At 46.7% G+C, this 23,524-nt stretch overlaps 1 protein-coding gene across 7 annotated transcripts in view; it reads left to right on the top strand.

Annotated features, from left to right (window-relative positions):
- GRIN2B (glutamate ionotropic receptor NMDA type subunit 2B) overlaps positions 1-22,009 on the top strand; it is a 332,222-nt gene extending 310,213 nt beyond the window's left edge. For all 7 annotated transcript variants that reach the window (XM_064155083.1, XM_064155084.1, XM_064155085.1 and 4 more), the window contains 4 exons: positions 11,461-11,621; positions 15,177-15,364; positions 18,054-18,292; positions 20,056-22,009. In XM_064155083.1, the coding sequence (XP_064011153.1) occupies positions 11,461-11,621; positions 15,177-15,364; positions 18,054-18,292; positions 20,056-21,963 (2,496 nt within the window). In that variant the 3' untranslated portion in view covers positions 21,964-22,009. The remainder of the gene's footprint in view (positions 1-11,460; positions 11,622-15,176; positions 15,365-18,053; positions 18,293-20,055) is intronic.
- Positions 22,010-23,524: the final 1,515 nt, after the last annotated feature.

Here is a 23,524-nt window from a genome sequence, read left to right as displayed (position 1 = left end):
TAGCTTTCTGCAGAAGGCTATAAGAGGACATTATCTCCCACCTCTGTGATACTGCACCAGTATCACAGTATTAGCTGGGTGAGGTCTCTTCCAACCCTGATAATACTGTGATACTGGTGCAGTGTTGGATACCCCAGCAGCCCTGCTTCAAGTCCTCTTGCCTCCCTGTCTGCTGAGGTGCCTCAGAAATTGCACTAATTTGATGATCAAGCTTTTCTAATGGGATGAAAATTCTGTCCTCAATGAAACCTTTCCAGAGGTTTTGTCCTGCTGCCCAGTGGTTGGTGCACACCTACAAGGTGGTGAAGCAGGTTGGCCATGATTATTTCTTAGAAGATAGGAGGCTCTGACATGTGTTTCTTAGTGAAAATGTATGAAAATGGAGTTGCTCCCTTACCAAAATACACCCTCTGAATTTCTTAGTGCTTCATAATTTGTTAACCAGCTGTCTCATGTGCAAACAAAGCAGATTTCAGGCTCCTCTCTATGTAGCTGCCACTTCTCCTCCTAAGGTCTTTTTCATCAGTTAATTTTCCCCCTCTGAGTGAACATCTACACTTCTAATGATATTAGCATGAGTGTGCTAACTGGCACCTTTCTGCCTCGCTAATATCTGTTTCGTTCTTGAATGAGATTATTCAGTAGAGACCTTTTGCCCCATTGTGTTTAGCTTCCAAGGAAGCTGAGTTCCAAGAATGGAATGCATAACATGATTTGATACTGGGATAATTAGATGATCTCCATCCTCTACCTACGTGTAAGCAAAAATGTAGTGAACTCTACTAAGATATCACAGCCTACTTAATTGCAACAGATATGATTATGCTCATCTGATACCACACCTAATAGTAAGGGCTGTACAAAGAGCTTTTGTCTCTGGCTGGTGAAGCTCAGTGATTCTGCTACAGATCTTCTCTTGACAAGTTTGAGGGAGACCTAACAGTGTGATTGACTTGTAGTCTACAGCCTGCTGAATGCATCCTGAGAAAGTTTGAAAGCCTTAAGTGTAAGCTTTTGGGTGCAGAAGCTGCAGGCAGTCTGCACGATGTTGACATGTTTGGCAGACTCAGAAGTCACTTGGTTTGGTGATGGTTGTCTCTGTCCACTTGTGCTACTCTGAACCTGGAATGTCCCCACAGGCCTGGTGCATCCATAACACCCAGGACAGCAGAAAGACAGTGTGATCCCAGTGTGCACATGTAGGTCTCACCATGGAGACCCCCTGAAATGCCATCTGCACTGCCCAAGGTTTTCAGTCTTCTGCTCTGTGCAGAGGCACCACAGAGCAGATCTGCACATAGCAATCCAGCTCACAGAGGGGCTGCACAATCCTACCGTGTGCAGTGCTCTGGCAATAACTGCATGTGATGGTGCCTTCTTCCACCAATAGGATCTCTGCTTTCATCAGTTATTTCACAAGGGCAACTATTTTTAATGTTGCTATATTTGAACTCCTTTCTTTTGTTTTTATGTGCTCCCCCTCCCCACCTCTGCATTGTCCCTAGGTTGCTCTGTTCCCTTCGCTGACCCGAGTATGTCCCTATTTCACCACTAGACATTTACTGATGTTTTTCTTCTTGCTTGTGGGTCTGACCTCCCTACATCTTCTTTCAAAAGTGACTTCAATTCTTTGCCAACTTTCCTGCTGTCAGCTGCATTAACTGATAACTCCTGTCTTAGACATATCTTGAGAAATTCATGAGTGAAAGCACTATGCAAAGCAAGACCAGATAATTTGAAACATCATTGAGTACTGAATAATGAGATGAACCACAAAGTCCAAGTCTAAGAAAGCACAAGATGCTTCCAGAACTGGCTTATATTGGGTTGGGTGCTGTCCCTTCTTCTTTTCTGTTTGTTTTGTTTTCTTGTGTTTTCTTTTTTGATTCTTTTACTTTGGGGATGTTTTCCTTTCTTTTGTTTAGGCATGTATTGTTTGTCTCATAAAGAAATGGAATTGGAGGTTTAGGACTCCAGCCTTAGGGCTAATTTCTATGACTGAGCCAATCAATCAGGAAGAATTAATATGATGGTTTGATTCTAAGCTGTGAAGAGTCCCAACTGCTGCATAGAGTAGAAGGCAACCTTTACCTCCTGTGAGGGAATACAGAAAAGAGGAAAGTGAAGCTAGCATGAGAGGATAATCTGAAAACTTGCAGTCTCTTAGAAATGGCTTCAAGTTCCACCTTGGGAGTGGAAAGTGTCTGCAATGTCAGAACTAGGCAACTGTGCAGAGAGGAGTGCTTTAGGAATGAAGCTTGAGCAGTATCTGTAAAAGAGATTCATGAGTAATAGAGGAATAGCATCAAGGAATCATAGTATCAACCAGGTTGGAAGAGACCTTTGGGATCATCCAGTCCAACCTAGCACCCAGCCCTATCCAGTCAACTAGACCATGGCACTAAGTGCCTCATCCAGGCTTTTCTTCAACACCTCCAGGGATGATGACTCCACCACCTCCCTGGGCAGCCCATTCCAATGCCAATCACTCTCTCTGTGAAGAACTTCTTCCTAACATCCAGCCTAGACCTCCCCTGGCACAACTTGAGACACTGTTCCCTTGTTCTGTTGCTGGTTGCCTGGCAGAAGAGAATCTCTTTAGTCTGCTCTCCTAGCAGATTACTGTACCAGAGCTAAGATCTAGGTTTGCAGTATGATTTGCTGCCTACCCTGTTCAGCTGGCACACGCCTAACTGGGATACTAATGTAAAAGTGCCCTGTGCCAACACACCAGGGCTCCTGGTGCTGGGAATGCTGGGAATCTGTGGAGCACTTCCTCTGCTAGGACACAGTTGTGTGGCTGTATCTATGTGTTGTGTGGCTGTATCTATGTGTGTGATCAAGCTGGATAAAGAATAAAGTAAAAGCCTAGAAGATGATGCTGGCAGTGATGATTGACATTCCAGAAACAAACTGGTCACCACTTGAATGCAGATCAGGACAGTTACAGCTTTAAAGAACTTGCAAGCTGCAGATAACAGGACTAAAGGACAGAGGGAAAATTATATAACACAGAGAGGCACTGAGGAAAGCAATCATGTGCATTTACTCTCACTAGCAATGCTTTTATTGTCTTACTGAGAGCTTTTATGGTTTACTATTCTCTCACCATCTTGGAATCCTGATCATGCTGTTCTTGGAAGGTGGAGAGCATGTTCCCCAACTAAAGGCAAGTCCAGGAAAGACCTAGAGGATACAGCCAACTAACAAGAAGAAGAATGGTTGCAGGTCTTGCTAGTACAGCTTGCAAAGAAAGACTGAGGGAACTGTACCTCTTTGGCCCCAGTGCAAGAACATGGAGAAAAAACTGCTCCAGTCTTCCAAAACATGAAATGTACCTTCAGAGAAGAAATCCCCTGTCCTTGGTGAAGACAACAGAAAATATTGTAGTTGGATTGCAGCAGGAAGGCTTTTGTTCAGACACTTCCAGAAGTAAAGCTGTGGCGTAGGCTGTCCAGGGAATGGTGTAGTCTTCAGCACCAGCCATCTTCCACAGCAGGTTGAATGAAGAGTTGTCAGGAACAATGATGTCTAGAAGAGGTTCAGTGGAGAGAGAAGGGCCAGATGCAGGTTTGTGATTCTGGGGTATTGTTCATGGTGCAGCTTGGAGACAAAAAATCTAGGGGTATGAGAAGGACAAGTCTCTTGTCTTTGAGAGTCATCCATTAGCTGCAAAGGCGTTAGGTTCCTGGCTGAGATAGGGGATAGAGAAGCAAGACATACAGGGCAAGATGTGCTGGTGTGGACATGCATAGTCTATCAAGACTTAAGTGTAGGCAAAGAGTTACCTCAGAGTTAGACCTGAAAACCATTGACCCACTCTTTAATTTTTAACAAGTTCTGGATGAAGCTCCTTTGCAAACAGCCTTCTGGAAAGGAGCAAGCTGTCTGCACCTGCAAGCTGCAGTGGCATGCAGCTGAACTGGAGCAAGAGAGGCCAATGAGGAATCTGTGGGCAATACAGAGAGGTTGTGCCAAAATTACCCACTCGAGCATGGACTTTGCTCTCCTAGCCTCGTGTCACTAAATCTTATCTCACAGCTCACTAATAAATGCCATCTTTTTCAGAGATATTTAGCCTATGCCATAACAGATGTCTGCTGGTTGTACAGCTGCCAAAAGAGCAAGCAGAGTGCTGCTTATATGTGCCTGTGCAAAAGCTTGTGACTGATGCCTGATGAGCAAGTTCAAGAGAGTGGTGGTCATGAGGCACCTGGCTCCCTGTACTTTTGGTGGGAGAAACTGTCCCAGGGGCCAAATGGTCCAGTGCTTAGGTTCAACTGTGCACATGTAGAAGCCTAAGGCATGTTTAGTTGCATCAGAATAGCCAAAATATCACAGAGGCTGGCAAATCTGATACAGGGGCTCTGAGACATGAGCTTCCACAATGAAATTAAAGGACTGGAAGCCCTGCAGTATGAAGAAAGGCTGAGAGAAATGGGATTGTTCAGCCTTGAAAAGAGAAGGTTTAGGGGAGATCTTATTACCATTTACCAACACATAAAGGGTGGCTACCAAGAAGATGGAGACTCTTTTTTACAGGTGCAAAAGACAAGGGGCAGGAGATCCAAGTTACCCCTGGTGGGATTCTGGTTGGACTCCAGAAGAAAGCTTTTCACCATGAAAAACAGTTAGACATTGCAATGATATCCTGAGATTCCCCTGCACTGGACAGTTTTTAAGCTCAGCTTGACTGTGTGCTGGGCCATCTCATTTCAACTGTGTTATTGCCTGGGAAGCTTTGACCCAGATGATCCTTAGAGTCCCTTATAATCTGGTGTTCTAGGAGTCTATGAAATTCCTGGGCAAATGAACTGAACACAGAGTATCTAACATGGGCTGAAGCTGCTTTGGACGTGCAGCTAACAAAGTTGTGAGGCTCAAGTATTGTGTTCAGTTTTGGGCACTGCAATACAAGAGACATGAGGAGAGGAGGGCAACAAAGCTGGTGAAGGGCCTGGAGAATAAATCTTACGAGGAGCGATTGAGGGAGCTGGGGAGTTTGATGAAGAGGAGGCTGAAGGGAGACCTCATTGCTGCCTACAACTACCTGAAGGGAAGCTGGGGAGAGGCTGGTGCTGGCCTTTTCTCACAGGTAGTTGGAGATAGAACAAGAGAGAATGGCCTCAAGCCAAGACTGGGTGGGTTTAGGTTATCATAGAATAGGTCAGGGTTGGAAGGGACCACAAGGATCACCTAGTTCCAACCCCCCTGCCATGGGCAGGGACACTCTGCCCTAGATCAGGTTAGATGTTAGGAAAAAGGTTTTTCATGGAGAGAGTGGTCAGGCACTGGGATGAGCTGCCCAGGGAGGTGCTTGAGTCACCCACCCGGGATGTGTTTAAGGGTCGTTTGGATGTGGTGTTTAGGACTATGGTTTAAGGTGAATCTTGTAGAGTAGGGTTCTAGGTTGGACTTGGTGATCCTGAGGGGCTTTGCCAACCTGCATGCTTCTGTGATTCTGTCAAAGGAGCTATTTTGGTGGGTCAGAGCTGTGGAGCTCCCTGTGCCAGAAAATTTGAACTGAAAGTCTGGGTCTTACTAAGAGAAAGGAGCCCTTCGGGGGGAGCTGTGTAAGGGCAAGGCGCTACAGCATCCACACCAAGTTTTGCCAGCTCATTAAGTTACCCAGCAGGGGATGATGGTTTTTTTTCCCCTCTGTAAAAGCAGGGTAGAAGCAGATCAATTGATAAAAAGGAGCCTTTTTGTTGTGAGAGCTTGCTGAGTTTGGGGAAACTGCTTTCAATGCTATTGGCAAACACTCCTCGGTGCAAAGAGGGATGAATAAGTGCAGATGTGCTTTTCTGTAGGAACCATTTGGTGATAGACAATATATTGGAACAGAAAAACTCTCATCCAATTAATTGCGGCCAATTAGACATAACCCTTTCCCCTCATCCCTGAGTCCTCTCCAGTCACGTCTGCCTGGATGGGGAGAGCTGCTATCACCTGTTTCATTATGCAGATTGATATTCGAACATCTGAGAACAATGCTGCTTCCCGCCCGGCACGGCTCCAACCCGCTAATGAAACAGCTCTGCAGACAAGTCACTTAAACCCCTTCTCACTGCTGCTCTGACAGCTCTCCTGGCGAGGTGCGGGGGGAAGTGGGGAAGTGGGAAAGGGGCTCTTCACTCCCAATGTGCTAATAGCCCCCAGCCTGGGTGTTTATCACTCTCCAGAGCTGCTTTCTGACTCTGAGAGGCTGCTTCCGCAAAGCTCTGGCGTGATTTGGACTTAATGCTTCTAGATTTCAATTTGTGCAGTGAGGGGCTGAAGAGGCAGGCAACTGCTGGGCTCTGACACAGATGTCTCATGTCCCAGAGCTACCCTAGCCCTTCAGGCACACTTCCCTTTTCTACTTCCCACTCTCTTCCCTAGCATCCACCTTCCTCCCACATCTGATGTGAAGCTAGCTCTGTAAGAGGTTTCTCCCGTAGGCCAAAGCATGTCATAGAATCATAGAATCAACCAGGTTGGAAGAGACCTCCAACATCATCCAGTCCAACCTATCAGCCAGCCCTATCCAGTCAACTAGACCATGGCACTAAGTGCCTCATCCAGGCTTTTCTTGAACACCTCCAGGGATGGTGCCTCCACCACCTCCCTGGGCAGCCCATTCCAATGCCAGTCACTCTCTCTGCAAAGAACTTCTTCCTAACATCCAGCCTATACCTACCCTGGCACAACTTGAGACTGTGTCCCCTTGTTCTATTGCTGGTTACCTGGGAGAAGAGGCCACCCCCCACCTGGCTACAATGCCCCTTCAGGTAGTTGTAGACAGTAATAAGATCACCCCTGAGCCTCCTCTTCTCCAGGCTAAACAGGCCCAGCTCCCTCAGCCTCTCCTCATAGGATTTGTGCTCCAGGCCCCTCACCAGCTTTGTTGCCCTTCTCTGGACACATTCCAGCACCTCAACATCTTTCTTGAATTGAGGGGCCCAGAACTGGACACAGTACTCAAGGTGTGGTCTGACCAGTGCTGAGTACAGGGGCAGAATAACCTCCCTTGTCCTACTGGCCACACTGTTCCTGATGCAGTTCCTGATGTCACATCACCTTGAACACAAGGAGAGCATTTCAGGACTCAGACCCCATGGTGAGCCAGCTGGAGACCAGGCTGAGCCCTATGATTTTCCTTCCAGGTGGTGATCTCTTGAGGTAGGTAAAGCTGGAGAGCAGGACAGGGCTCCTGCTGCAGGGAAGTGTGAGGTGGGGCTTCTACAGGTGTGGATCCTGTACAGCCCTGTTTGCCACTCCTTGTGACTCTCTGCACCTGGGTTTGCTCAGCAACTGGTGCAGCTGCTTATCTTCTGCTCCCCTTTTATCACAATTCTTTGTCAGAGACTCACAAAGCTCCTCTTTGTAGATGCCTGGAGTAGAGTAGTTGTGACTTAGAGCTCCAGCAGGAGAAGCATTTACATGAAATGATGGAGAGTTCTCTCATTAATCTAAATCCTAACCCTTTCTGTCAATATCTGTGGTTAATTCCTTTGTCAATATTTACAGAGGCATTGAGATTACCTTTGCACAGACTTCCTCCATTTAATGGCCCCTGCATTGGCTCCTACCTCATGTCTCTCAGACTCCTAGATGAGCCTGCCAAAGTGCCCTGTTTCCCTGAGGCTGACACATCTGACCAGAGCCATTTTTCTAGCCCTGTGAGAGGCCACACAAGTGGCTTCCCTTACTGAACTCTTTGATAGCAGTGTCAATTAACTTTCCTCCTCATGGATCTTCCCCAGTCCCTCCAAACATGTTCCTCCACTCTGTTGCTAGCAGAAGACACACTCCTTCCCAGCCTGCCCCCTATATTTTCTGGGGAGGTTTGCATGTCTTCTTGCTCCTTCAGAATGAGCTAAGTGGGGCAGAAGTGTGGTCAGAAAAGTACCACAGCCTTTGGCTCTGGAGTGCTCTTTGAAGCTCCTTCTATTCGTGGATTGAGCTATGCCCACCTACTGCCAAGCCATAAACATGGAGATTTTTTCAGCTGCCATCTCCTGCCAGAAAGCTGCATGCATGTCCCACTATTACTTTTCAAATGGGAAGAAGTTAGCTGCTTATCTCTGGCTCCATGAACCGTGGAATGAGCTGGCCCTCAATTGCTTTCAGCTTTGCAAACATCAAACCAAGTGGCTGGGGATGTGTGCTCCTTTTAGGCATTTGAGCTAAAGGTCTCTGGTGTGAGCACCATTAGATCCTTTCAAACGGTTTTCTGTCTCACTTCCATCCACTGTGGGTGAAGTGTGTGTAAGATGCAAAGAATAAGTCCTATTTGCAGATCTGAGGAGGAGAACTTGAGGGTGTGTCCAGTGCTGGGCCCCTCAAGTTAAGAAAGATGTTGAGGTGCTTGAACATGTCCAAGAGGGGCACCAAGGCTGGTGAGGAGGCTGGAGCATGGCTCTACAAGTAGAGGCTGAGGGACCTGGAGGTGTTCAGCCTAGAGAAGAGGAGTCTCAGAGGAGACCTTCTTCCTTTTTAGGACTACCTGAAAGAAGATCATAGCCAGGTGGGGGTCGGTCTCTTCTGTCAGGCACCCAGTGACAGAACAAGAGGACACAGTCTCAAGCTGCACCAGGGCAGGTTTAGGCTGGATGCTAGGAAGATGTTCTTCACAGCAAGAGTGATTTGCATTGGAATGGGCTGCCAAGGGAGGTCCCTGGAAGTGTTTAAAAGAAGGCTGAATGAGGCACTTAGTGCCATGGTTTAGTTAATTAGAAGGTGTTAGGTGATAGGTTGGACTCGATGATCTTGAAGGTCTTCTCCAACCTGGTTAATTCTGTGTTTCTGCGTTGGTTGATGAAAAACTCCACATGAGGCACCATTGTGTGCTTGCAACACAGAAGGCAGCTGCATCCTGGGCTGCATCAAAAGAAGTGTGGCCAGCAGCTTGACAGAGGCAGTTCTGCTCTCATGAAACCTGACCTGGATTACTGTGTCTGGATCTGAAGCCCCCAACACAAGATGAACATGGAACCATTAGGGCAGGTCCAGAGGAGAGCCACAGAGATGGTCAGAGAGCTGGAGCAGCTCTCCTGTGAAATCAGGCTTAGAGACTTGGGGTTATTCAGCCTGCAGAGGGGAAGACTCCAGCTACAGCTTATGGCAGCCTTCCAGTGCATGAAGGGAGTTTACAGGAGTGCTGGAGAGGGGCTTTTTATGAAGGGTAATGGCTTCAAAGTGGAAGAAGGTAGATTTAGATCAGACATTAGAAAGAAATTCTTTGCCATGAGGATAGTGAGGCACAGGAAGAGGTTCCTCAGGAAAGTTGTGGATGCTCCAGCACTGTAAGAGTTTAAAGAGAGGTTGGATGGGGCCACTCTTTATTGAGTGCCCAGGAGGTTAACAGTTAAATATGGAGTCTTTCACCTCTGGCTTCTAAGGTACGCTTTTGAACACAAAGTGGGCAAAGAATAGTTCAGAGGTGGGATTGTTTCCTTTATCATAGCTCAGCCTGCCTCTATAATCCTTCTTACTCTGGTTCACAGACATAGTGATGGGAGCAAATGACACTAGAGATTGTTTCAGTGCTAATGGAGAGTGAAGGTTGGACAGGGCCTCTTCTTCTCTTAACACTCTTTGAGCCCAGAGAGAGACTCTCATAGCTGCTTCTATTCCAAAGGGCATGCTGAAGCTGAGGTCATGTTAATGTTGGCTGGGCCTGCCTGCTGCTTGCCCTGCTGGTGTTACTCTGTTGGTGTGGGGGGGGGGGCCATCTGTCTTCAAGGCTGGGTTCTGCAGCCTTTGGGGAAACAACCTGTCCATTTTGCAAACTCCTGTTTGAGCAAGTCAAGGAAGGTTCCTCTGTATCTTGTGTGGCAATGGCCTTCTTCTGATGTGTCCCCTAAGCTGCTGTGATAATCAGTTTGGTAAAAAAAGGAATGCTTTTAGCACGCTGCAGGGATTTTTCTCCCATCAAAGTTTGCTTTCATTACAGGTTTTGATAGCTATGAATTTGTTTTCATCTGTAGGGGGTGGGACAAGTTTCTAAGAGCCACCTTGCTGTCTGTTTTATGCTGTGTGAAACCTGGTTTTTTTGGGGATGTGCCAACCTGTGTTTCAAAACCCAATCCTGATGCTTTCTGTTGACTTAAAGCAGTAGGAGATGAGCTTTCTCTCACACACTGGTGTACATGAACAAGCTAGCCCACCTAGTCATCCAGACTGGAGAGATGATTTCTCACACAGCCAGATGAGTTGTCTGGTAAGCAGTGTGTTCACCTACCCACAGACACAGCTCCTGGTTGGCCTTGTTGCTAATATGCTGTGAATGAATCACAGAAACGTTCAGATTGGGAATCACCAAGTCCAACAGATACACTGCTTTAGTGGCTTTGGCCTCAGCTGAATTGACTGGGTTCCAAACAGGCTTTCAGGAGAACAAATGTCATTTGCATGCTTTTAAAGTTGTCATCTGCATGCTTTTTAAGGTATAGCTATAGATTATAGACTTTATAGCTATAGCCCATTTTCACTGTAGAGAATGGCTGTATATATTCATGTAGTAGGTGAACTGTGATATGACTGTCAGTATGTTCTTAGTGTCCTTCTCAGAATGATAAAAACACACAGTCACAGTTGGAAGTAAAGAATTAGCACCAGGCAAGCTGTTTGATATATCAAGAAAGGAGGGAGCTTCCCTCCGTTGAACCTACCTTTGCATCTTTTTTTTACTGCTTATTCAGTTCCTGGCATACAGTTCTGTGCTTCTTCCCATCTGCTGGTTTCTAGGGGTTTTAAGCAGTCCTCATAATTGACAGTCTAAATTTTACTGCTCATAAAACCCCAGAGAGCATTGATTATGTCTTGAGTTAAGCAAGTGGCATATAAAATCTCACAGCCTTGCAGCCGCAGGGCAATGTTATGATGAATGTATTTCTTGGGAGCAGCAAAAGGGTTTGGAGTACTCTGCCAGCTTTGTTCTGGGCATCAAATGTTACTAGTAACTCGCAGCCACTAATCACTTTTCATTTAGGACATTTGCCTGATCGTTCTTTTGCTGAAGTGGGTGTGAGGTGTTCCGAGAGGCATCTCTCCTCGTTAATTGCTTTTCTACTTCAGTCGGGATCAGGATGTGCAAAGGCATCTACAGAGCTGAGAAGATGATTCTTAGGATGTAAATGACACTGGATAAAATGCACATGGATTTTACTGAAAAATCTTAAACTGACTGTGTTCCAAAGCTGCTGTTACCTTTTCCCTTTTATCTAACCTTTCAGTCTCTAGATATGTAATCTGAAATGGCCAGAAAGTCTTTGTTGTTGAGATCAACTTGATTCTTAGGCACCAACAGGAGATGTCTGTGCTTGAAAACAATGAAATATAGACATGCTTGGTAATGCTTTCTGCAGGGGAGTAAAAGACAATCAGAATTACATCCCAAGGAGAGTGTGTTCTTCCATTCAGACGACTGCTTCTTGCTGAAAGATTGTGAGAAATGTTCTTTTTCTGTCTCTCCAGTTCCAGAAACCCAACGACTTCTCACCCCCTTTTCGTTTTGGGACAGTCCCCAACGGCAGCACAGAAAGGAACATTCGCAACAACTACCCCGAAATGCACAGCTACATGGTGAAGTTCAACCAGAGAGGGGTGGATGATGCATTGTTCTCACTGAAAACTGGGTAAGGCTTTCGTTTTCCATGGTTGCTCACCGTAGAAGTCTGACTTTATGTCTGGAAAAAAGACTAAATTAAGAGGTTTGGGAAAAGAACCTCTGTTATCATCCCACATTTAAAAGGATACCAAGAGCACACGCAGCAAAAGAGAGTAATTCCCTGTTCCTTTTGATAGGTGTAAAAGTTTCTGGATTTTCTGCATTTATAAGATTATTTAAAACAAACAAAAAAACCCTAAACACAAAACAACCTCTCCCCCACAAAAAAGAGACGACCAAAAGAGAAAACCTTCTGTACCTCTGTGTACATTTGCCTCGTGTCCTTTAGCCTTGTGTATATTACTTCCAAAGACCTTACTTCATGGAGATGTTTCGTGCTGATGAGACCTTATACGTACACAGGAGAAACTCACAGACCTTTGTAGACAAAGTTTTAATCAGAGTGTTTATGCTGTCACCTGGAAATTCCTTTGTTTCCCCTCCTTTTGTGTGTAAAAGATTATGCTGATCGGGAAGCTGAAACAATCTGTTGGACTAATCCCACCCCAGTGTGTCGCTAACTGATGTGGTATAATGGAAGGTGGAAGTAACCTTTCTCTCCAGAATGTTTTAGTGTTAAGGGCTGAACAAATCATTTGAATAGTAAGGAAGTATACAAACTGGGAGCATTTCACAGAATCACTGAATGTCAGGGGCTGGAAGGGACCTCAAAAGCACCTCCAGTCCAACCCCCCAGCCAGAGCAGGATCACTCATAGCAGATCACACAGGAACACATCCAGGTGGGTTTTGAATAACTCCAGACAGGAAGACTCCACAACCCACCCTGGGCAGCCTGCTCCAGTGTTGTGTCACCCTCACAGGGAGAAAATTCCTCCTTATGTTTAAATAAAACTTCTTATGCCTCAACTTGCACCCGTTGCCCTTTGTCCTGTCATTGGGCATCACTGAGCAGAGTCTGGCTCCAGCCTCTTGGCACTCACAATTTACATTTTTATAAACACTGATGAGGTCACCTCTCAATCTCCTGTTCTCCAAGCAGCACAGCCCCAGCTCCTTCAGTCTGTCCTCATAAGAGAGATGTTCCATTCCCTTAATCATCTTTGTGGCTCTGTGCTAGACTCTCTCAAGCAGTTCTATGTCATTCTTGAACTGGGGGCCCCAGAGGTGGACACAGTACTGCAGATGTGGCCTCACCAGGGCAGAGTAGAGGGGCAGGAGAATCTCTCTCAACCTACTAGCCACACCCCTTGTAATACACCCCAGGGTAATTTGGGAAATGGAGAGACAAAACATTAACAAAAAGTACATTTGAGCAGCTCATCCTGTTAAATATCAGAGGATCTGTAAAGGACCTAACCTAAAATGCCATTTTCCAAGCCTCCCTCCTAGAGCTGACCAGTTTGGTTGTCAGAGCCCAACCCCACTGGAAAAAAAGACCTCACAGTTGCTGGTATTCCTTTTGCACTCTTAGAAGAAAGTTCATTTCAAAGCACGAATGGAGATGTTCAGCCAATTTAATTAGCAGATTGACTGAATATTCTTAAACCCTTTTGTCAGGTTCAGAGGCACACAGCCCATTATAAATGATTGTACTATCGCTGGATGCCATCCTGGGAAGGTAGATTTGCCAGCATAGTCATCATCCAGGAAATAAATATGCTATGTCTTGGAAATATATGGATGAACCAAGGCTCTTCACTTGTGGTAGATGTCATCCTGGCTTCATACCCACACCCTTGGACGAACTTCTTCACAGATACATCCTTGAACTGAGATTATTGCCCTGTTGGAAATATATGTGTAGTGGGTGGACTGGAAAAAAAAAGGCTGGATATGAGAATGTGCAGAGAAAAGGCCCTTTGGTGTTTTACCAGGAAGTTCTCCATTTCAGATCTTGTGGGAGTATTTACTTGTTGGTTGCCTTTGGTTATCAAAGAATCAACCAGGTTGGAAGAGACCTCCAAGATCATCCAGGCCAACCTATCAGCCAGCCCTATCCAGTCAACTAGACCATGGCACTAAGTGCCTCATCCAGGCTTTTCTTCAACACCTCCAGGGATAGTGACTCCACCACCTCCCTGGGCAGCCCATTCCAATGCCAATCACTCTCTCTGCCAACAACTTCCTCCTAACATCCAGCCTAGACCTCCCCTGGCACAACTTGAGACTCTGTCTCCTTGTTCTGTTGCTGGTTGTCTGGGAGAAGAGACCAACCCCACCTGGCTATAGCCTCCCTTCGGGCAGTTGTAGACAGCAATGAGGTCTGCCCTGAGCCTCCTCTTCTGCAGGCTGCACACCCCCAGCTTCCTCAGCCTCTCCTCATAGGGTTTGTGTTCCAGGCCCCTCACCAGCTTTGCCACCCTTCTCTGGACACCTTCCAGCGCCTCAACATCTCTCTTGAATTGAGGAGCCCAGAGCTGGATACAGCACTCAAGGTGTGGCCTGACCAGTGCTGAGTACAGGGGCAGAATGACCTCCCTTGTCCTGCTGCCCACACTGTTCCTGATGCAGGCCAGGATGCCATTTGCTCTCCTGCCCACCTGGGCACACTGCTGGTTCATCTTCAGCCTACTATCCACCAGTATCCCCAGGTCCCTTTCTTCCTGGCTGCTCTCCAGACACTCTGTCCCCAGCCTGTAGCACTGCTTGGGGTTGTTGTGGCCAAAGTGCAGAACCCTGCCCTTGGCCTTGTTAAATCTCATCCCATTGGCCTCTGCCCACCCATCCAGCCTGTCCAGGTCCCTCTGCAGGGCTCCTGCCTTCCAACCAATCAACACCTGCTCCTAGCTTGGTGTCATGTGGAAGATGCTGTCCCCTGAGTCTGTCCACACTCCTAAATCAATTTGTTGCAGTGAGAAGAAGGCTCTCATCAGTCTGTTGTGCTGTCTACCCATCCCAGACCATAATGGGGATTTCTCTGTATTGAAATAGAATTTTTCTTGAGGTTTTTCAGCTAAGCATTCTTCACCAAAGAGCTACTCAATATGGTAAACCATAAAGTTGCTGTTGTGGCCACTTTCTGTTGGTAAAGATCCCTCCATCTTTTCACAGTGACTGAGGAGTTAAACATGATGTCCTGGCTATATTTAATGATAATAATCAGAATTCTCTTTGGCTTACTTAAGTCCTGCCAGCATTTTGAACTGGAAGTAATTTTTCTGTAGTCCAATCCCTACTTTGCTATCTGCTATTGATACATTTTATGAAGCATGTTAGGTTCCTTTGAGATGAAAGGCAGTACAGAAGTATGAGCTATTCTTAGGGTTATAGATCTCCTCAACTTCCTTTTCGTTCATCTTTACCTTGCACTATGTTTGTATTCTGAAATTTCTTTCAGATCAGAAATGATGATTATCAAAGAGTCAGAAAGAAATAGGCAGTTCTCATTGCCAAGGTAGCCTCAGGTTTTCGTTGATTCTGATGAAAATGAAGATGCAGACTGCTGTGGTCTATTTGAAAGAGCTTCATTTCTGCCTTAATTACCTGAGAACATCTTTGAACTCATGCAGATTCTATTTTTTGTGTGTACTTTACCTCTCTTCTTTCTTGCACCTGTGCAGGAAGTTGGATGCTTTCATTTATGATGCAGCAGTGCTAAACTACATGGCTGGCAGAGATGAAGGCTGCAAGCTGGTGACGATTGGGAGTGGGAAAGTGTTTGCCTCCACTGGCTATGGCATTGCCATCCAAAAGGACTCAGGCTGGAAGCGCCAGGTGGATCTTGCCATTCTGCAGCTCTTTGGAGATGGTGAGTGACAAGAAAGAGAGACACTGGAGTTCTCCTAAGAAGCACTAAGTTTTACACAGAGGAAATCAAAGTTCCTAACTCTGGTGCTTCAGATTTGAGTTGAGAAGAGGAAATCATTAACAAGGGTTTGCTAGAGACGTTACAGCAAAACTGTGAGGATGTCACTTGTTTTATGTTGTTGATTCATTATCAAAAGCAATGTCAAAAGCACTAAAAGTTTCACAGAACCAGCTCAGATGTGGTGTTGAAAAATAACCCTATGTGAAGAATGCCTTGTGAAAACGAGATCTTTGTTGTAAAACTTTCCCTACCTTTGAGGTTTTGTCATGACTAAACCCACTAATTATACTGGACTTTCCATGGTGGACCCATGCTTTGTCATTCTAGAGAGAATCAACCAATGCAGAATCTACACAATTAAAGGATAAAAATTTCTGGATGGAAAAGTTATCTGACATTTCCCAAAACCTTAAAAAACCCAGGAGAAAAAGGAAGGATTTGAGAGTCAGATGTGTATTTTGGAGTGAGATTTAACCACAGAATCACAGAATCATTGAGGCTAGAAAAGACCTCTGAGATCATCAAGTCCAGCCTGTGGCCTAACACCATGACATCAGCTAAACCATGCCACCAAGTGCCACACCCAATCTTTTCTTAAAGTCTCCAGGGACTCATCCAGGCTTTTCTTGAACACCTCCAGGGACAGTGACTTCACCACCTCCCTGGGCAGTCCATTCCAGTGCCTTAATCAGCTTTTCCATGAGGAAGTGCTTCCTAATATCCAACCTAAACCTCCTCTGGTGCAGCTTCAGTTTGTGTCCTTTTGTCCTGTCACTAGTGGGGTTGTTTAGCCTGGAGAAGAGGAGGCTCAGGGGTGACCTCATTGATGTCTACAACTACCTGAAGGGAGGCTGTAGCCAGGTGGAGGTTGGTCTCTTCTCCCAGGCAACCAGCAACAGAACAAAGGGACACAGCCTCAAGTTCACAGTATCACAGTATCACCAAGGTTGGAAGAGACCTCACAGATCATCAAGTCCAACCCTTTACCACAGTGCCCAAGGCTAGACCATGGCACCAAGTGCCACATCCAACCTTGCCTTGAACTGCCCCAGGGATGACCAGTTGTGCCAAGGAGGTCTAAGCTGGATGTTAGGAGGAAGTTGTTGACAGAGAGTGATTGGCATTGGAAGGGAGGTGGTGGAGTCGCCATCCCTGGAGATGTTCAAGCAAAGCCTGGCTGAGGCACTTAGTGCCTTGGTCTAGTTGACTGGCTAGGGCTGGGTGCTAGGTTGGACTGGATGATCTCAGAAGTCTCTTCCAACCTGGCTGATTCTATGATTCTACTTGCCTGGGAGAAGAGCCTGACTCCCATCTGACTACAACTGCCTTTTAGGTAGGAAGGACTTGAGACTCGAAGGCGTATTTTGGAGTGAGATTTAATCAGAACATCACAGCTACCAATTTCATTTCATCTTTTACAAAGAAATTGCTGTTATTAAAAACAAAATGAAATCATTTTATGGGCTAAGCAATTTCTTTTTAAGAAGCATTTTCCTGACTTTCCATTCACATTCCTCCTTGCCATGTCCTTTTTTTACATATATAAATAAAATTCACAGGTTGGTTTATGGATAAAGTATATTTTTTTTTCCTCCCTGAAATCTGAAAATAACAGATGGTCTAATAAATATGGAAAGAGCATTGCTCTGATATACTTCAGCAGAAAACTGGCCAACTGATGGATAGAGTGTTCTGTCTCCTAAACAGCCTAATATGTATTCTTTCAGAAAAAGGCCTAAGTTCTCCATAAAGCTTTAAAGACTTGTGCCAGGGCAACGCATCAATATCAAGATTGATTTATTTATTCCCCCCCCTCCCATCTCTGGACTGGAGGTTAAAAATGTGAAAAACTAACTTTCCTAACAGCATGAAGAGAACTGGCACCCTGCAAAATGAGTTTGTTTCTGAATGTCTCAGTGTGTGTGTGTTTCAGTCTCTCCTCTCATGAAAATACCATAATGGGAGCAAGTGGAGTATAAAATTAGACTACAGAACATTTGTTCCTGACTGATACAGATTAGTAGGATTTTTTGACTGGTCAAACAGCTTGGAAGTGTTGAATGTGGACAAAATGGAAGGGAAGAAAAACAAATTAAAAAGCACAAATGTTGGGAACATTGCACCTAGTTTTAATGATCTAGGGATGAGATGGAAACAAACTCAAAACCAGACAGTTGGATTTGAAAATAAATCATCGTTTTGGCTTTTGAAATGTACAATGGATTCATTTAGAAGAGACTCTTCTTTGCCTACCTGTGTCAGTCACTGTTTTTTTCCCTTCATTGGCCTTAATGTGAAAGTGGAAATTTGTGAGGCCAGTGCTTCAATAATCTGGAAGGCAACTTTTTCAGCATTTCACTGTGGAAATTGGCAAGCATCATAGATGCATCCTGTGGTACAACCTTTTGCAGCTAACATCTGGCTGTGGAAAAATCCTGGTTTGTTTGCTGTGACAAATTACACCTGCCCCCATCAGAAGGCCAGCTGGGATATTTCACGGGCATCATAGATGTAGATATAGAGCATGGCCACTGGAAATGGCCTTAGGTCAGCTTTGAGCTTTCAGTCTGCCCCAGTTAAGCTCTTCAGCCAGCCAACTAACCTTCTTTCTTTCTTCCTGTCCTTCTAGGGGAGATGGAGGAGCTGGAAGCACTGTGGCTCACTGGAATTTGTCATAATGAGAAGAATGAGGTTATGAGCAGCCAGCTGGATATAGATAACATGGCAGGTGTTTTCTACATGCTGGGAGCAGCCATGGCCCTCAGTCTCATCACTTTCATCTGTGAGCATCTCTTCTACTGGCAGTTCCGCCACTGCTTCATGGGTGTCTGCTCTGGCAAGCCTGGTGTGGTCTTCTCCATCAGCAGGGTGAGTATCATTAGCCAGTGGGGAGGAACAGAGGCTTATTGCAGTCCTAGGTACTGAAGATGGGGAAATCCATCCAGACTAACCCCCAGGTGGCACAGAGTGGTGGTCTGCAGGATAAAGGCTGTCATTTTTTAACTGTTAATGTTTCAAGAGCATCTAATGTGTTTCTGTGACATCTCTGGTCTCTGCTGGGTTATGCATATGGGAATGCAAATGAAAATGCAGTATAAAGAGGAGTTAACTGTAGCTGCTGCTCTAAAGTAAGTCGTGATGAGGCTGTGTTTGAGGATGGAGCAATGGTGGATAACATCATTGGAAATTCAAGAGTTTTTTGTTTGCCTCTGTATTAAAGCTTTTCAGCTGACCTTACATTAACTACAAGTGCCCTATCGTGGGTGGTCAGAAATCCCTAACCAAAAGCCATGCCCTAAACCATGCAGAAATCCTTCCAGAGAGGACGACCATATAAACTTAGCAATTGCTGTATGCAAACCTGCCTGGGGGTATAATATTTACGCATTTAAAGCAGGTTCTAGTAATTTCTGAATCTTCTTTCTAGTGTTAATGTTGATGACAGTGTTCCATGTAGAGTCTTCTTCCCTTGACCTGGTCTGTCATGAAGTGAGGTCAAATCTTGGCATTGTCCTGTGTAACAGAATTAACTTGGATTGTACAAGGAGTATATAATTGCTACATTATATACTGTTGAGGAATGGCAAAATGTTTTGGCTCTCCTACATCATCAGTTTCTAAGCTGTTTTTACTCTGGAGAAGAGATGGGGGATGTTTCTTGCTGATCCTCAGCAAAGTAGAGGTTCTGTCATTCTGGGGTTATCTGGTACCCCTGGGCCAGGTTGGTGAAAAGTCTGAAAGGTGCTCATCACCCACTAGCTGCTGAGAAATTGAGGTAGCAGGATGTGTTGGTGTCCATTTCACAGCTGACATTACACAGCAAGTGTCATTTGGCAAGCTAGGGGATAAGTGAGGCCCTTTCCTCCCGTTCCTAGGGGTAGCACTTGTAAACAGTGTCATGGGTTGAATGATCTTGCAGGGAATGTGCAAGAGTCAAGCACTTCTGCTGTCTGATTTGAGGTTGAATAGAGGACTTTTGCTTTCAGGGCTGGCAGCTTGGAGCCTGTTATCACTATTAAGTTTAACAGAATGCAATTAAATATTCTACTGTACCTCACTCAGCCAGATGCAGAAGACCTAAATACCTGTTTAACAACCCTGCCCTTTCTCCATTTCCTTTTCTAATCCATACTGGTGATTAATGTAGCAAAGTTTATGACAAGTGAAGCTCTTTCCTTCTTTAGCTAGCATCTCTCGTGTTGATTCACTGATGTTCAGATGAATTTCAAGGGCCAAACCAGACTTTTTTCCTTTCAGCCATGCAAAAATAGGTTTTCTCGGTGCCTTTGTTTCCAAGGATGTTATTTTCCCCGTTTACAATTCCATGTTACCCTCACTGGATCTCAGTAACTTTAACAGATGCAGGCAGGTATTCCTGCATCCTACGGGTATGACGTGAAGCAAAACAGAGGAAGAGGAAAGGAGGGCCGAGGAAAAATGTGAGAGGCAAGAACAATAGGGGCTGGTAGAGCAGCTCTAATTTAATTTGCTGGTGCTTCCAGATGGAAGCTTGTCAGGCCTTGCTGTCCTACAGGAACACACTGGTGCTGCACAGGTTGTTTCCCAGCCCTAGGTCCCCTTTCATCTGTTCTTTGCAGGACCACTGACCTTCCTGCTTTCTCTCCCTTCAGGGTATCTACAGCTGCATCCATGGCGTGGCCATCGAGGAACGCCAGTCAGCGATGAACTCTCCCACGGCAACTATGAACAACACCCATTCCAACATCCTCCGCTTGCTTCGGACAGCCAAGAACATGGCCAACCTGTCAGGAGTCAATGGCTCACCACAGAGCGCCCTGGACTTTATCCGCCGCGAGTCATCGGTCTATGATATCTCTGAGCACCGCCGCAGCTTCACCCACTCAGACTGCAAGTCCTACAACAACCCACCCTGTGAGGAGAACCTCTTTAGTGACTATATTAGTGAGGTGGAAAGGACCTTTGGCAATCTCCAGCTGAAGGACAGCAATGTGTATCAGGACCACTACCACCACCACCATCGCCCCCACAGCATCGGCAGCACCAGCTCCATCGATGGGCTTTACGACTGTGACAACCCACCCTTCAATGCCCAGTCACGGTCCATCGGGAAGAAGCCCCTGGACTTGGGATTACCCCCTGCCAAGCACAGCCAGCTGGGTGACCTTTATGGCAAGTTCTCTTTCAAGAGTGACCGCTACGGGGGCAGCGGGGCCCACGATGACCTGATCCGCTCGGATGTCTCTGACATTTCCACTCACACAGTCACCTACGGCAACATCGAGGGCAACGCAGCTAAGCGGCGGAAGCAGCAGTACAAGGACAGCCTGAAGAAGCGCCCGGCCTCTGCCAAGTCCCGACGGGAGTTTGATGAGATAGAACTGTCCTACCGCCGGCGCCCACCCCGCTCACCCGACCACAAGCGCTACTTCAGGGACAAGGAAGGGCTACGGGACTTCTACCTGGACCAGTTTAGGGCCAAGGAGAACTCGCCACACTGGGAGCACGTGGATCTGACGGATATCTACAAAGAGCGGGGAGATGAGTTCAAGCGTGACGCAGGAGGAGGAGGGGGTGGATCCTGCACCAACAGGGCTCACCACAAGCATGGCTCGGGTGAGTTTGGCGGAGGCAATGAGCACAAGCATGGTGTTGTGAGCGGGGTCCCGGCACCGTGGGAGAAGAATCTGACCAACCTAGACTGGGAGGACCGGACCGGGGCTAATTTCTGCCGCAGTTGCCCTTCTAAGCTGCACAACTACACGCCATCGGTGGTGGGGCAGAACTCCACCCGCCAGGCCTGCATCCGCTGTGAGGCCTGCAAGAAAGCGGGTAACCTGTACGACATCAGTGAGGACAACTCGCTCCAAGAGCTGGACCAGCCACCTGCCCCCGTGCCCGTGGCCACCAGCGCCACCTCTTCCTCCAAATATCCTCAGAGCCCTTCCAATTCTGCCTCCAAGGTGCAGAAGAAGAACCGCAACAAGCTCCGCCGGCAGCACTCCTATGACACCTTTGTGGACCTGCAGAAGGATGACTCGGCCCTGGCCCCCCGCAGCGTCAGCCTCAAGGACAAGGGCCGCTTTATGGAGGGGAGCCCCTACGCCCACATGTTTGAGATGCCAGCCAGTGAGACCACCTTTGCCAACAACAAGTCCTCAGTGCCCGCCACCAGCTACCACCACCACAACAACCCCGGCAGCAGCGGGGGCTACATGCTCAGCAAGTCGCTCTACCCCGACCGGGTCACCCAAAACCCTTTCATCCCCACTTTTGGGGATGACCAATGCTTGCTCCACGGCAGCAAATCTTATTTCTTCAGGCAGCCTGTGGTGCCAGGAGGGCCCAAAGCCAGGCCAGACTTCCGAGCCATCGTCACCACCAACAAGCCGGTGGTCTCGGCCCTTCATGGGGCTGTGCCAGCCCGTTTCCAGAAGGACATCTGTATAGGGAACCAGTCCAACCCCTGTGTGCCTAACAACAAAAACCCCAGGGCTTTCAATGGCTCCAGCAACGGGCATGTTTATGAGAAACTCTCCAGTATTGAGTCTGACGTTTGAGTGAGAGGGAAAGAGCACGGGGAGGGACTGGGAGCGTATGTGGAGCGTGGGAGGGTGGGGTGGGACCAATCCCATCGGCTACTCTCCTGGATTGTCCTTACTTTGTAGGATACTGGAGTTCTGAGTAGTGCAGCACTGGTGACAAGTGCCACCTCTTTGGTTTTCCCTCTTCCTCTTCCTCTTTCCCACCTCTTCCCTTTGATCTCTTTTTCCACATTCTCGCTCCTTCCATTCTCCTCCATTCCTGGCCATTGCACTTTACAGTGACGTCGGAGTTGGATATCCTCGCTTGTGATTTCAGGAAGCGGAGAAAAAGGCAGGGAAAGGGTGGGCTGAGGGGGAGTGGCAGCAACACTTAGCGTTTCACTTTTGCTGGCTCCCAGCAAAGAAAGGCATGTGCCCACACATTTGTGAGTGGCAGGAGGCGACAGCAGAAGCAGTGTAATGGACACGCAGGAAAATATGCTTGCTCAGGCAACTCTTCCCAAAACTGCCTAGAAAAGAGTAACGTTTGAATACGTGGAGAAAGCGAAGGGAGACTAACATGACTAACTCGATGATGCACTTCTATGTTAGCTATACCGAAGTTCTTGTGACATTATTTTGTGAAGACTATGGGGGTTTAGGGCTGAAATATATATATACATATATATATATATATATATTTGCGTATATGCTGAGAAATTTTATGCTAAACTTTTGACTTGTCTGCTGGGGGTTGTGTGGAGAGAGAGATAGAGAAGGTTTGTCTGTGGATTCGGCTAGTGGTATCACGATGGCTGTTACAGCTGTTAAATCTGTGGCAGACCAGTGGGAGAGATGAAAAGGAAGTGGGGTCTGAGTTTGGGAAAGTAGCCCTGGAGTCAGGGAGGTTGCTGGGATCGCTGACAGGGGATGGTGGTTTTCACTGAGAACGAGAGGAGTTTGGGTGCAGGGTTGGTTTGTTAGCTGTGAACTGCTTATCGGTTGTGATGTACTTCAAGGGTAGGAGCAGTATGCAGCTTGGGTTAGCCAATACGCCAGTGTATACGATAACTTTATACTTGAAATGTCCGTGGAGAAAGCAAGATAAACCCACAGTCCTATGGGTTTGTAATCTGGAGGTGTCCGGATAACAAACACGGTGGAACAGAGCTAAAGAGTAGGGAAAGGTGGGGAGTTTTGTCACTGTCATTTCCGAGCACACCAAGTCCTTTCAGTGAGGAGGGAAAGAAAAGAAGAGTTTTCATCCTTCTGCCCTCCATAACCTTGGCCAGCAGGTTGGAACAAAAACAACAGGGTGCCCTCTGCCAGTGCTGGCACAGTGCTGGAGAGGAAAAAAAATAATGCCATGAAAGGGTGTGTGTGGTGGCAGTGGTGCTTTTGGACTGTTTCAATGCCTCCTTGCACATGTGGAAATGTGAGGAGGGTGTGCTCATCCATGGGAAATACATATGTATATTTACTATTGAATGTACAGGGGAAGGACACTGCTTGTCTTCCTGGGCAGGGGTGTGCTTGAATAAATGCCAGAGGCCACAGAATCTTCAGATGAGGGCTGAGGACAAGATGTGCAAGGCCG

The sequence above is a fragment of the Pogoniulus pusillus genome, chromosome 15 (assembly GCF_015220805.1).
Source record: "Pogoniulus pusillus isolate bPogPus1 chromosome 15, bPogPus1.pri, whole genome shotgun sequence".
NCBI classification, from domain to species: Eukaryota; Metazoa; Chordata; class Aves; order Piciformes; family Lybiidae; genus Pogoniulus; species Pogoniulus pusillus.
The sequence above is the reverse complement of the archived record's forward strand: the minus strand, read 5'-3'. Positions and strand labels throughout refer to the sequence as shown.